The 15,174-nt window shown below is 40.0% G+C and overlaps 1 protein-coding gene across 1 annotated transcript in view; it reads left to right on the forward strand.

Moving 5' to 3' along the window:
- Positions 1-1,670: 1,670 nt before the first annotated feature.
- The window catches only part of IQSEC1 (IQ motif and Sec7 domain 1), a 74,369-nt gene continuing 60,865 nt past the window's right edge, over positions 1,671-15,174 (forward strand). The window contains exons 1-2 of the mRNA XM_015407440.1: positions 1,671-1,946; positions 7,316-8,577. Coding sequence (XP_015262926.1) covers positions 7,322-8,577 — 1,256 coding nt within the window. The 5' untranslated portion in view covers positions 1,671-1,946; positions 7,316-7,321. The remainder of the gene's footprint in view (positions 1,947-7,315; positions 8,578-15,174) is intronic.

The raw sequence follows: 15,174 nt of genomic DNA on the forward strand, positions 1-15,174 counted from the left end.
CTAACAGGTCAATAGGAGAGCTGTTCAAAGGATTGCTTTCCAGTAAAGAGGACTGTTTAGAATAAATAGCTTCACAAGTTCAAAACACTGGGAGATATAACCCTGAGGCTTAAGTGCACCTGTAACTTTAAGTGAAATGTTTTCAATTTCTTGTCAATTTCCTTTTAAGTAGAAATCCTTCTTTGGAACCAGTCACATTTTGAGAGAGTTCAAAATAGAAATGGGTTTTAATTATAACTGTTGGCAGTTTTAAGAACTCGATATTTTTCTTCACCTATAGAAAGTCAAAGGAGTTTTGACAGTACTCCTCTTGATCTGCCCTTGCAATGGAATCCACAGGAGACTGCCCTTCAGAAATTGTTTTGTACTCTGAACTGTTGAAGGACTGCTGCTGTGTTTGTCTAACAGGGGGAAACATTTTTCATTTCAGCAGCAGGGAGTCATTTATGTTCAGATACAATGTATATGAATCATGAAAAAAATAAACCTAGATGAGAAAGTGGGTTTTTTTGGGGGGGGACTTGGGGGTTGCTAAGGGTCCTAGTATAGCTGAAGGGAAAAGGTAGGGAAAACAAGAACACAGCAAATGAAGGAATTGTCAAAGTTGCTGTCGATGTTCCGTGTGATGTTTACATTGGCTGGTTATTGGACAAAATGGAATTTGGCATTTGAGTCACTTCTGTGTGTATGTGTAAACTATAAAATTACCTAGTAGTGTGGACGTATGTGATTCCCTGTTAAAAATGTAAATCTTTTTAGACATGGAGTCACTTTGTCAGAACTTGTTTCTGCCCAATTATATACATCAGTAGTAGTATTAAAATGGGGGGCAGGGTGTTATGCTCTAATCCAATTTGAAGGTATATGTGTGCATCTGTTCCTTGTTGGATAAGGTTATGTGCAAATAGGGAATGCATGCATGGCTACTGACCCCATCCATCTATGCATAGCCAGTGGCAGCTGATTCACCTTGTCTGGAGAGAGGTGCCAAGGCCTGGATCCCCCACTGCTTCTTCCCGCACACAGCTGATCAGCACTATCACCAATTATATGACTAGTGTTAGTGTGTACAAATTAGGGTATCTTCATAGCTGAAGTACTTTTGAATGAGCATTCCCATTAGAATCTCCACCAGTCTGAAAACATAGCTCAGGTAGTTTTACAGGAAGAACAGGTCAAAATGTAAAAAACCCTTGTATTTAATTTTACAAGTTAAGACAAGAACCATTGATTGTACTTTGGTAAAACTTCTGTTTTTGTTTAAAATAATGTTAACACATTCCGTTTTGTAAACTATATCAATATTTTCACTCAGATTCATGTGGACGATAATATGAATCATTCAAGCTGCTGTTTAAGTTTGCCACGTGTGTTTAAATAATGCTGGAAATCCTTGTTCCTTTGCTACATTGTGCTGTAATGGTGTAGGCGCAACTTCAACTGAAAAATATTTAGATTGGCATTAAATAGTGCTACACAGTTATAGATGTCCAAATAAATGACTACAAGAGAATATTTAAAAATCATAACTTCTGGATGCATTGGACCTATGTGTATTTATTGTGTGTACATTGACTGTATATAGCGCTGGACTAATAATAAACTCCTGAAATCTTTCCATGTATACTTAATGTATCACTTTTTCTTTCTCCACTCTGTTTAGTGTTGAAGGTGAAGCTCCTGGAAGTGAAACTGGCACATCATTGGATAGCTCATCTGCTTATCGTCAAGGAACTATAACTCACAGTTCAGCGATAAGTCCAGACCATTACGACCATTCTCCCTACGGGCTGTATTCTGTGTCTCCTGGGCAGCAAAGGCCTAGGAGACCCAAGCTTCAGCATTCAACGTCCATACTGAGGAAACAAGCAGAAGAAGAAGCTATTAAAAGGTCAAGGTCACTTTCAGAGAGCTATGAACTCTCTTCTGACTTGCAGGATAAGCAGGTATTTGAATTCTCTTTTACTTATGAACCATGCTAAATTGTGTCATAAAAAGAAATGTACAGATTATTCATAAATAACATATTTGTGAGATTCTAAGTTTGTCTCATAATTTGGCATGTCCACATATTATTCAAGTTTGTGTGTTACCTCTTGGTCCTTAACTTTGGTTGAACAAGCAGCTAATACTCATGTTAAGAGATATTTTTATTTATTTATTTACTTCATTTGTACCCCATTGTTCTCCACAGTGGGGACCCAGACGTTTTCCGCAGTGTCAAGTTTCCCTTTTCCTCCACTGCTTTCTCTTGTTTCCGCAGATGTTTCCGCAGTCCCAGACACAAAAACGCAGTTTGTTCCCTATTCCTCCACAACATCAGACTTCTCTGTTTCCACAAATTCCTATGCTTGCCGCAAGAGGGGGCAAACTGCGTGTTTGCTCCTGGGAGGGTGAAATCATCTGCAGAAATGCGGGAAAACAGCAGATGAATAGAAGAGCAGGCGGGGGGAAACCCGACACTGCAGAAAACATCCCAAAGTGGGTTACAATGTTCTCCCCTCTGCTGTTTTATCCTCACAACAACTGCGTAAGATAGGTTAGTCTGAGAAAGCATGACCAGCTCAAGGCCACCATGTCAGAGAGGGGTTTGAAGCTGGGTCTTCCAGATCTAATCCAACACTCTAACACAGTGGTACTCACTCTGCAGCTTGTAAAGAGACACATTCACAGTTACCGTCAACCAAAAGAGCCACATTGACTCAGCCTTAGCATGAGGCCTGCACCTTAGGGAGTCTTTCAGCTTACCTGTTCTTCTGGTGATTAGTTTCACCTGTCAATCACCTGTCAAGCACAAGCCCCACCAAGCAAGGGCCTAAGTGATTGTCTCAGTGATCTAACCATTACATACTGCTAGTTCATTTCTGCATGTTCTTGAAAATAAAATGGTATTGTTTGCTGCTACATGAACATATTTTGAAGTTATTTCAAGCTTGCTTGCCTAAGCTCTTCTCCTCCCCCCACCCCTTGCACATAACAAGGTAATTAGTTCTTTCACAGTAAACCATAGTTAGCTAGTGTCTACCTGTCTACTAAAAAAGTCTCCAAGATGATTTACACCAGAATGAATACAACAAAAAGTAAATAAAATCAGTAAAAATGTAATAAAAAACAATAAAACCCAGTTTTCTAATACTGCTACCTCCCCCACTCCCCCGCCACACTGTTTCTTATTGATACAGGCCAAAGTCACTCCAGAAAAGACGTATTTCCTATCTTTCTTGGAGTCCTTTAGGAAAGCAATAATTCTTACCTCCCGATGGGGAGAATACCAAGGTCTGGTGATAGAGCATTGGAAAAAGCCATCCTTCAGGTTCCCACCTGCTGGATCTCTGCTAAGGGGAAGTTCCTCTGGGCTGACTTCAAGTCAAGTTGCAAGTTGTTTGATACTGATGAAGATGATTCTTCAGGTCCTCTAGGCATAAGACATTTAGTGTTTTAAAGGTCAAAAACAGCACCTTATATTGAATCCAGTAACAGACCGGAAGCTGGTGTATTTGAGAGCCAGCATGGTATAGTGGCTAAGAGTGGCAGCCTCTAATCTGGAGAACCGGGTTTGATTTCTCAATCCTCCACATGAAGCCTGCTGGGTGGCCTTGGGCCAGTCACAATTCTCTCAGAACCCTCTCAGCCCCACCTATTTCTCAAGGTGCTTGATGTGGGGGAAGGAAGGGATGACGATTGTAAGCTCCGTAGAGTAGAGAAAAGCGGGATATGAAAACATTCTTCTTGATGATGATACAATACTGTCTTAATATGATCACACTATCCAGTACTTATAAGGACAGTAGCTGTTGCATTTTTGGACCAACTGAAGTTTCTGTAATAGATTTCCATTACATTCAAACTGGCAAATTATGATTTGCACTTTTCCTGTAAAATTGAGTTTAACCAATATGTGGAATCGGGGTCTGCAGGCACCAACCATACTTTTCTGGCTCAAATGGAAAACTGTAGTTTGCCATAGAAGTAGAAGGAAGTCATTATTTTGCTGTATGCGAGGGAAGGAGTTTGGGGAGCAGGGTAGGCAAAAGTCAGCCTTATGCTCCTCCCAGGCTTGTTACATGTGAACTATGCCAGAATTGAATGCTTGGTGATCATCCAGAATTAAACCAGATTTAAAAACGCAACATGAAAATTCAGGAACCCAGAAACATAAAGGGTCCATTAACAAAATTAAAAACATAACCAATTCTGCCAAAATAGTTTACCTTCCACCAAATGATATCTGAACTAGGACTGTCTTGCAGGGCTTTCTAAATACAGCCAGGGAAAGTGCCCTCTGCACCCACTCTTGTAGTCCATTCCAGATTACTGGATTTGCCACAGAGAAAGTCTACCTGTGCTGTTGTCATATAGACAATCTTCAAAGTGGCCATCACAAGGAGAAGGCTGTCTGAGGGACTTAACTGGCATGTGAGAGTGTACCAGGAGACATGGGTCAATAAGCATGAGGGCATTAGGCTGTGAAGGGCTTTAAATGTTGAAACCAGCACTTTGAATTAGAAGCAGGTAGCCTGGCGTGATCTGGTCCATGAGTCGCGAAGAGTCGGACTCGACTGTGCGACTGAACAACAACAACCAGTGCAAATGATGTAGCATTGGACTACTTTCTAACCAGTATCACCTTAGTCATGTCTGGATTAAGCTTCATTTTGCTTACTCTCAGCCCCTTGACCATTGGACCTTTAAAGCTGCTTCTGGTGTCTGAGATAATGATATGTAGAGCTGAGTGTCATTCACATATTGGTGACAACCCATACTGAAGTACCTGATGATCTCGGCCAAAGGTTTAACTTAAATGTTAAAGTGTATTGGGGGTAAAATGGGCTCTTGGAGCACCTCACACATTAGGTCGCAACTAGCTGATACTTTCTTTCCTATGAAAACTGTTTCATGTCAACAAGAGAAGAATGAAACCAGCCTTTTATCCCAAATATTGATTTTTACATGCTTATTTATACAACACTAGATAAGTGTAGCCCTGACCTGGATGGCCCAGGCTTGTCAGATCTCGTACTTGTTAGATCTCGTAAGCAATGTTCCCTCTAAGCTCCACAGTGTTGTGAGCAAAAAGTCTACCTTGTGAGTGAAAAAAAGCTAACAGCATTAAAGTTGTGAGTGAGTCTGCATCTGCCTATCGCATAAATTAGTTTTTTTAGATTATTTCCATAACCCTGTAAAGATCTCAGAGGTGGAACAATCACTGTCAGAACCCTGCCTAACCTAACAAACAGGAAGTTGCTTAAATGTTATCAACCTTCCCAAACTATTTATTTATTCAAATATTTATATCCCACTTTTCCCTGTGACTCAAGGCAGCCTACGAATCATACTGAAAAGCATAACGGGGGGCAAAAAGCGTCTATTTCTTCTGGCTCCATTGTAGCCTATGGAGATCATTATAGTCAATGGACCCCATAGACTATAATGGAGAATTGATCTAAGGGTATCTGGGGCTCTGGGGGAGCTGGGTTTTTTTTAAGTAGATGAACCAATTTTGCAGCATAGCTGCTGGTGCCTCTCCTCAAAAACCTCCCCAAGTTTCAAAAAGATTAAACCAGGGGGTCCAATTCTATGGGCCCCAGGAGGAGGTGCCCACACTCTCCATTTTTTCCAATGGAGGGGGAAATGCTTTAGTCTGAGCAGAAGCTAAAGTCCCTGAGCTGGCCTCTGAAATGTTGTGCACCGGTGCCCCCAGCACAGCTTAGAGTGAACTCTGCTCAGAAGCTAAGCTGAGTCAGCCCTGGTTAGTATTTGGATAGGAGACTACCAATGCATTCCAGGGCCCTATGCGGAGGAAGGCAATGGCAAACCACCTCTGTTAGTCTCTTGTCCTGAAAACCGTTTGGGATTGCCATAAATTGGCTGTGACTTGACAGTACTTTACACATAGAGATCAGCGTAATCTTGGTACAAAGATATGTATGAGCACATCTAGATTTTTTGTCAAGGTACATATGTGTATCAGGTACACAAAATGGAGTGAAATTAAAATTGCAAGAACCTACTCATGCATAGTGCTCTGTATCAAATTTGGAAGGAAAAAAATGAAACTATAGAGAATTCTTTAGGCATTAATTTTACTTTGCAAGTAAGAACAGGTAATGTGAAGCTCCAGAATCCAAGGAGAAACTCTGGAAAGGAAGCTTTTGGAAGTATTCCTAAATAAACTTTATTGCACTTGTTATGATAGGCATCTATCAGATAATCTTACGGTGTTCTTACATGAGAGGATTTCAACTTTACTCTTTGTTCTGATTTCAGTAACTTCTTTCCATTATTGTTGTTAGCTCCTTTTAAAGAAGACTACTGCAGTGAGGAAATTAATTTGTAGGATGTAAGATAAATGTAACCCAGAAATGTACATCAAATTCTGATGGAAATAATAGAAATAATATGAGTTGGTATGGTTGCGTTAACACTTGCCTAAACCCTCCTTGGAGCATCTCTCAAAGACTCTTCACAGAAGAAAACCCCAAAGGAGAAAGTTTGAATGGGAAGTGTCTTCATCAAAGTTGTTCTTAACTGTTGAAAAAAATCTGGAAGGAAAAGGATTCAATAAGATTTCAAAAGTGCAATTTGTTGCTTTGTTAAAAATTGATTATATCTGTGGCATATATAATTGGAAAAACTAGTAGTGAATGGTTACCTTAAATGTAATCCAAACTAAGAAATCCAAGATGTAAAAACTTTTTATAATTAGTTCAGTAAGCGTCAAAATGTCTTCAGCCTAAGTGAATCTAAGAAACAATGTCCTTGGAAAGTTAATACTTTGAAATTTTACAGTACATCTAAAATGTTTTCAGTTATGTTAGCTTCTTTTTATTAAATTACAGAATTTTAATATGGGTGAGTTAACTGCATTTTGTAGAAAATTTAAGGAAGAGTTTGTTTTACTACACTTACTAGATCATTGATTAATACTTCCAGATTTCATCACAGTCAAAAATCCTATTAGGTTCTTCAGTATGTCTAATTAAATTGCTGCCCTCTATCTGGAAATAATTTTCACAGAGATATGGGTCATACTCCTTTCCCCTTGTTAATTAAGTTTATATGTGACAGTTGTAAAAGAGATCTTGATGAATAACTTTATGTGCAGCTGTACAGGTAATTTACCATTGTGATGATCCTGTATATATTGAATCTCACTCTCTTTCTCACTCACTCTTTCAGAAACCTTTCTAGATCTTCAGTTTCTAACATACAGATTTTAGTGAGAGAATCATGAAGTTGTGGTCTCTGTATTCTACAGCTGCAACATATAATCTTACAGCATGAGTGTGATAAAATATTTATGTTTTCTTTTTAGGTTGAAATGCTAGAACGGAAATATGGAGGCCGTCTCATAACTAGACATGCTGCTCGTACTATACAGACTGCTTTTCGCCAGTATCAGATGAACAAAAACTTTGAGCGGCTAAGAAGTTCTATGTCTGAAAATCGTATGTCAAGACGCATCGTGCTGTCCAATATGAGAATGCAGTTTTCGTTTGAAGGACCTGAGAAAGTCCACAGTTCCTATTTTGAGGGGAAACAAGTTTCTCTTACAAATGATGGGTCGAAGTTAGGAGCTCTTGTCCAATCTGAATGTAGTGACCTTGGTGAATCAGCTACCATGAAATCTCCGGCAGCATCTACTGACTTTGCTGATGCCATAACGGAATTGGAGGATGCTTTTTCAAGACAAGTGAAATCTCTTGCGGAGTCAATTGATGATGCCCTGAACTGTCGTAGCCTACATTCTGATGAGGTACAAATACCTGATCAAGTCAGAAGTCGTGAAATAGAGAGGGACAGTTGTCAAGTTAAACCAACAAGCCATAATGTTGATCATAGAAAACTTGATGAAATGACTGCATCATACAGTGATGTTACGTTATACATTGATGAAGAAGAACTATCCCCACCACTGCCCCTTTCCCAATCTGTAGATAGGCCATCTAGCACAGAATCTGACCTGAGACTTCGGTCAATAAATCCATCTCAAGAGTACTGGTCTATGACGCACAAAGATCATAAGATAGACACTGACACAAGCTGCAGGAGTACCCCTTCACTAGAATCCCAGGAGCAAAGGATGAGAATGGATCATCTGCCTTTATTAACTATAGAACCACCAAGTGACAGTTCAGTGGACTTAAGTGATCGTTCAGAAAGGGGATCATTAAAGAGACAGAATGCATATGACAGAGGAATTACTAGTCAGCAAGGTAGTCCAAAACACATCTCGCATGGTATCCCTACCAAGATAATATCACGAGAGGAGCAGGAAACTAGACATAGGCCAAGGCCCATTGATAGCCACTTAGCTATTAATGGCACAGCAAACAGGCAAAGCAAATCTGAGTCTGATTACTCTGATGGTGACAATGACAGCATTAATAGCACTTCCAATTCCAATGACACAATAAACTGCAGCTCAGAATCTTCTTCTCGAGATAGCCTAAGGGAACAAACATTGAGCAAGCAAACATACCACAAAGAGACTCGAAATAGCTGGGATTCTCCTGCCTTCAGTAATGACATCATCAGGAAGCGCCACTATAGGATTGGACTGAACCTTTTTAATAAGTGAGTACATTTTTTCCTGTCCTTCCGTCCCAAGAAGCAGTGGCTTTGTTTATTAGCTTTTTGCATAAAGAAATATTTTATCTCCAGTCATAGGATAATAGAATTGGCTGCAGTTCTGATGTGAAGGTTAACACGTACGCAAACATTGTGTGTTAACGGCCGCCTATTTCTACCTAATTCTCGGTTTATTAGATCTACTCTCCCTCTTTACATCTCCTGCCCTGTTTCCATATTGCTTTTTAAACCTCAGGGTACTTCTTGGACAAGTGGTCTTTTGGAAGTCCTCCTTGTTTCCCTTCACAGAAAATTTGAAAAAGATGGAGGGTAAGGAATATTTAGAAAAATGGTAAAAACTGGCAAAACTGAGAAGCATTTAAAACAGAAAATAATAAGCAATGAAGTTCTCAGTGTTGTTAATTTTGGACCCAGAAAATCTGTAGTTTTTTTTTTAAATGTAATATTCATGGATTTTATGTTCTACTGATTCAGCTAAAGCGGAATCTTCCTGTCTACAAGTTGGATAGAGTTGTCCATTTTACTTCACATTGTCCTAAAAATAAATAATGCTTTATAGACAAAGGGTCATTAAGAGTGATGGCAAAACGTTACGCTGGTTGTAGTGGGACAGTACCTTCCTGATCCTTCCAATACTGTGTAGGGCATTGCATCAGGTTGAAGGAGCAGTACCTTTGACTGATTATAATAAATAAAATTAATTGTAGGAAGATCTCAGCGCTACTTCATGCAATACAGTTTAGTGAATTGTAGAAATGAGCACTACTCAAGACATAGAAGGCAAAAGTGAATAAGGAATGGTGACAGTGTGACAAATGCTGAATCCTTTCCCAGGTAACAGACTCTATAGTGCAGCAGTAAAAACAGGAAGCCTTGTGAAATATCAGGAAGGGCCAGAGAAGCACTCAGGGCCAATATAAAATGGAGCAGAGCAAAGAGAAAGCATAGGAAGAAGAAATACCCCAGAACCACCAAGAAATACCACCAAACCACTGCAGTCTTCCTTGCAGATTGAGGCTATTATTGCTGATGAGCCCTGGCTAATGTACTAATTCCACAGTGCATTACACAACACGCTAAGAACGTGAAGTTGGTGTTTTTTTGCTTCTGCGTGTATACCACCCACTCCCTTTTCATTTGTAAATTCAGTAATATTGGCTAATTATGGAACACATGCAGCAGTGTGTGTTTTGACTTCAGAGTCATTCCTTAGATTGACAGGTTAGGGGGGGGGGTGTAACTCCCAGTGAGAATGAAAGTAGTGTTACACAATATTTTCTTCTAAGTAGTTTGTCATATTGCTAGGGGATGAGAGAGTCAAAATATTTTAGTGGGTGATGCTGACCTTAAACCTCTGAGTTGTACCTGTCTGCTCAGTACATTAACAACTTAGTCCTTGAATTTTGCCTTCTCCTATGCGTACTTGCTATTATTTTATTGTTACTCTAAACCACATATTGTTAACTATAACTGAATTTACTTCAAGTGTCATTTCAGACTTCCTGATTCTTTTTGTTGTTCCCTTCACACTGCACATTTTAAATGTTTATATTGGTCTGTTAGGATCCCAGATTAGTTGCTTAACTTTTTTTGTTGATTTAAATGGCAACTTAGACCCTTAAACATGCTTTGGATTGTGCCTGATCTCTACTAGATACAATTCTGTTGACAAGCTTTGCTGAACCCATATTGTAAAGTCATATTTAACTAGTTTTGGTGTGGCACTGGCATATGCGGGGAGCCATCTCGAGAAGTATGGGTGCTGGTAGAGAGACGGGTGGGTGTTGACAGACCCATAAGACAGGTCTAGCCTGAGGATCATCGTATGAGCTGGAACTGGATATTGGGAGCATGCCCCTGGGTTGGAGGAATTGCAGAGGATGGCATGGACCTGGATTCATCTCATAGCTCCCAGGTGGTAGGCAGTTACTGGGCATCAATTTAAAGACAGCTACACTGAAGAGCTGGAGGGAAAAAGAGGAGGATTCTGGACTCTGAAGGGGGCAGTCTCGTGAGCATGTGATGAGGTGAGGGAACCCAACCGGCCAGGTTCATGGAGCGAAGAAACTACCCTGCACGGGACCACATCTGTAAGTTGCCCCATGAATAGATGTTAATTACCTTGCCTCTTTGGTAGTCACTGTCTGCAGAAAATGGAAGGTTGCCCACTCCCCAGCTTGCTGAAGCCCTCTGCCCTGGCAGGCACTATGCCATGGGTGTGGCCCAAGCAAGACCCGGCGGCCACACTTGGGCGTCTTTAGCTTCTGTCTACTTGCGTCCATATTATTTGCTCTTCTGAAACACAATCAGGGTGAAGTAGGAAAATTACATATGAGAAATTTCTGTTAAAAAATTCTGTATGAGAGTGGGTGTGTCAGTTTATAACATTTCATATTAAGAGTGTTTTTACAACATCTGGAGCCCAGATTACTCTGTAACAGCAACATGGAAGAAAAATCTAAATGCAAATGTTCCTTCTGACTTTCCCCTTTTAAACACCCCCCCCAAAATGCCTAAATAAAATTCATAGTAAATACAATTCATAATATGAGTTGGCACGTGCATTAATTTAGTCAAATGTTGGGTGTATTCAAAATGAGTACAATTTTATAAGCAATTTTATAAGGAGATATAGAAGCCTTCCCAAATGCTGAAGTGAAATCTAGCCTTCAGCTGCAGTGCCCAGCATTAGCTGCTTAGAAATGTCTTCAGAAACTGGAACAGAATCATTACATCATTCACAGCCAATCAGGTTTCTTTTAGTATTAAATATTCCAAGCACACAATTAAAGCTGCATGCTAGGATTAATCAGGATTCTCTTGTCACAAAACCTAGAAAGCTGATCAGGTTATAATCTCATTTTAAAGTGGCCCCTATAAAAGGAAGGGATTGGCTGGCTACCACAGCCAAGCATCTCTCCTATTATAATTATGGAGGTCAGTATTTGCCAACTCATTTATTGTTCCCTGGAATTCAGGGTGGTCAGGCTATCCAACTGAAAAGCAGAGACAGCTGCCCTTTTCAGCTGTTTAGAGGAAGATAGTTTATTATTCGTGAACAACATCACAGCAAGAGAGAGGCAGTACCTTGTAAGGAACAATAACAGCCAAAGGAGTAAAGCCTCAGGAAAAATGAATGAGTAGATGATACCTCAAAAGTGAAATGTGTGTGTAAAGGTGAACAACATATTATCGCAGTAAACAGATCCAAGAACATCGTAAGGAATTGTTATTCAAAAGATTGAGCATAAACAGTGATAATTCCTAAAGTACAAAGCACATGAGAGATTCTGCTGTCGGGGGTACCATTGAATTGTAAGCTCCTTGACAACTTCTGATGATCATATGATCAGTGGAGTATTAGTTCTACCAATCGCTTCAAAAGTCTTCATTATGAGTATGTAGAACAAAGTAGATTTTTTTTTAATGCTGTAATAGGTTGGTGAAAGCAGTCCATGAGGGAAATTCTCTTCCACTTTGTGAGGGTTAAACCTGCAAATCAGGCAAAGTACTAATGCCTATCAAAGCTTTACTTTTAGTGTTGGGAGATGGGTAATTAAAGTAGCCCTCAACATAGGAAATATGTAGATGTAGATGTCTTTCCCCACTTTTCTGCATTTCAGCTGTTGTTTATATGTCTTTGCTGTAGAGAGTTCCTGCAGAGCTTTTACTGTCTTTTATTTTCTGTAGCACTTCAGGAGGAAAGAAAAGAGAGAGGATTCGTTTTCTAGGAGGTTTAGAATAAACTGACAGTCCTATCCAAATGCAACAGCGCTGCTGGTCAATATCCTATGCATGCTGTGTAATAGAGACGTAAGTTAAATAACAGACCTCTGATGTGGAGAGAGCACAGCAGTTGCACTTGACTCTATAACCTCACTGACACCCACCAATCATGCATCAGCATGTCGATGACACGCCTGTGACAGAGGGTGATTCCTCACTAGACCTTAAATCTAGGTTCAACCCTGGCCCCGAACTTACATTCTACACTACACTGGAGTTCACCCCTGTAATTATCTTGAAGTATTGTTTGTTTCCACATTACATTGAGGTCACCCCGGTTTCGCCCCGCACTTGTCCCGGGATAAATGGATGCTGTTATAACCAGGGATAAATGCAAGATATTGGCTCACAAGTTGAACTCTGATAAAACCAGGGATGAGATCCAAGTGTGGAAAGGACCAGAGAGAAGTAGCCCAAATGATGCACAGTGATTTGTCCACACACACACACACCACCCTGATGTCAGCCTTCTACTGTCCACACACACAACACATAAAGGGAGGAAACAGAGCACATCATAAGGATGACCTGAGACTTTTGCCAGGCAAAGGGGATGCAGGCATGGGGCACCAACAAAGAACAACTGCACATTCACAGAAAGCATTCCCAGCCACTCCCCAGTAGCGCAACATCAAAAGGTATGTTTGTGGCAAACAGGAGCCATGGGATTGTAGCCTACCACGGGGATGCGGACAAGGAGGGAAAGTTCTCCTTTGGTCAACAGTGTGCTCAGCAGCAAAACAGGTGGAATAGTCTGAACTAGAACCCACAACTCATGCATTTGAGAGCAGTCTTCTAGCTACACACCTATCTTGTCTCACAGGAATGAGACTCAGCTTGGCACATTAGGCAAAGACAAGGTGAGGCTAATAAATTATTTGCAAGATCAGTAGTCTGATTAAGATTTTCCTTTCCATGAATACAGCAACCACTCTGTTGGTATGTATGAATGACATTTTAAGGATTTTAAGGGATAAAAGGTCTAATCTAATTAGACTGTGCTTTTTCAGTTGTGCTAATAAAGTATCCCCTTTTAGTCTTTGAATTTTGCATTTTTCTTTCAACTTGATTATCTATTTCTTTCCTGCAAATGCAGCTGTGGAATATAGTTTTATCTTATCTGTTATTTTTTCATTCAAGGGCTAAAACAGAAATCAAACATTTTGTAACACTAATGGACTTCATGGAATGTTTATTTTAAATATTTTTTGTTTATAAGCTTAGTTGTTTGCACACGGTTAACAACACTGTGGTTAATCCCAAAATTTAGAAAACTGGGATCTGTGGATGCAAATGTTGTACAGCTTTGTAGTTTTTTCTGCCACACAGATAATTGTATTTTTGTTATTCAGAAACCGAGAAGTGCAGATGGGGATCAAGAGTTTTGAATTGTGATTCAGATATTTGAACATAGCACCTCTCAGCCTTTTCTGTTTATTTGGATCAAGGAAATATTGTATTGATTTGCCCTTGTGGAAGAGTAAGATCTATTCTTTTGTTTGTTTCTAGACGATAACGCCCGGGTGGGCTGATTTTGAGATGTGATGATAAGACACTTTCGAGAATATGCTATTTTGAGGGAAACTGTGTATTTCTTTTACTTACTGGATATCAAATTTATACTAGCGTTGTGCTGCAGAGTAAGCATGTTGGACTATCTGGTAATGTTATTTGCAATAAATCTCATGAGGAAAAAGATTGAGTTTGCATGACTATCTTGGTATAAAAATAGCAGGGTCACCTTGTTCGTGGAAAATGATTTTTTTTCTTCTATGAACAAAAAGGCTGTATTTATCATCTACAAAGCTGGGAATCCATTTGCTTTTATAGGAGTTCTGAAACTATAGAAAACTGAATATCTGTGGTCCCCATTCTGTTTCAAAAACCTTTGCATAGTAGCAGTCAGATACATAATCTATGTATCAAGAATCAAAAGGGTGTGAGAAGAAAGTCTAATGAAGGGCCAATATTAAAAATCCAGTTAAAACTTATAATATACAAAAATACATGTATTTATTAAAAAGACAGTTAAAAACATACATAAGCGCCCAATGAAAGTCTCATAAAAAAGTAGAGCCTAAACACAAGGGCTAATACACATGACATGACACGTTTCTGCGCTATTGGGGCCTTCTTCAGAGGTAACAATATTGAGGTACACATAACCTAAATACATATTGCAATAAGATAACCTGCGGTGGCTCAAGTGGTTAAGACGCTGAACTGCAGGCTGTGGAAGGTCAGTAGTTCAGCAGTTCGAGACCAGAGTGTGCCGCATGACGGAGTGAGCTCCCATCTCTGGCTCCAGCTCCTGCCAACCTAGCAGTTCGAAAGCAAGAAATTGCAAGTAGATAAATAGGTACCACTTCAGTGGGAAGGTAACAGTGTTCCGTGCGCCTTGGTGTTTAGTCATGCCGGCCACATGACCACGGAAATGTCTTCGGACAGCGCTGGCTCTTCAGCTTTGAAACGGAGATGAGCACCGCAACCCTAGAGTCGGATTCGACTGGCTTTCGAGCAAGGGAACCTTTACCTTTACCTTTTAAAGTGAATATTGGACCAGAAAGAGGAAGGTTAAGCAGCAAGATCTAAAGACACATGACAAAGGTATTTGTGAGGCCTCAAAAGGTGAAAGTCATGTGTCTGGTGCCAAATGCACAGTTGCTGAATCAGAACATCTTCCAATTTTTGATAGCCACGCAGGTGCTTTTTGGACCTAAATTGGAAGATGTTCTGATTCAGCAACTGTGCATTTGGCACCAGACACATGACTTTCACCTTTTGAGGCCTCACAAA

This window comes from Gekko japonicus, unplaced genomic scaffold (genome assembly GCF_001447785.1).
Source record: "Gekko japonicus isolate JY-2015 unplaced genomic scaffold, Gekko_japonicus_V1.1 scaffold408, whole genome shotgun sequence".
Lineage (NCBI taxonomy): Eukaryota > Metazoa > Chordata > Lepidosauria > Squamata > Gekkonidae > Gekko > Gekko japonicus.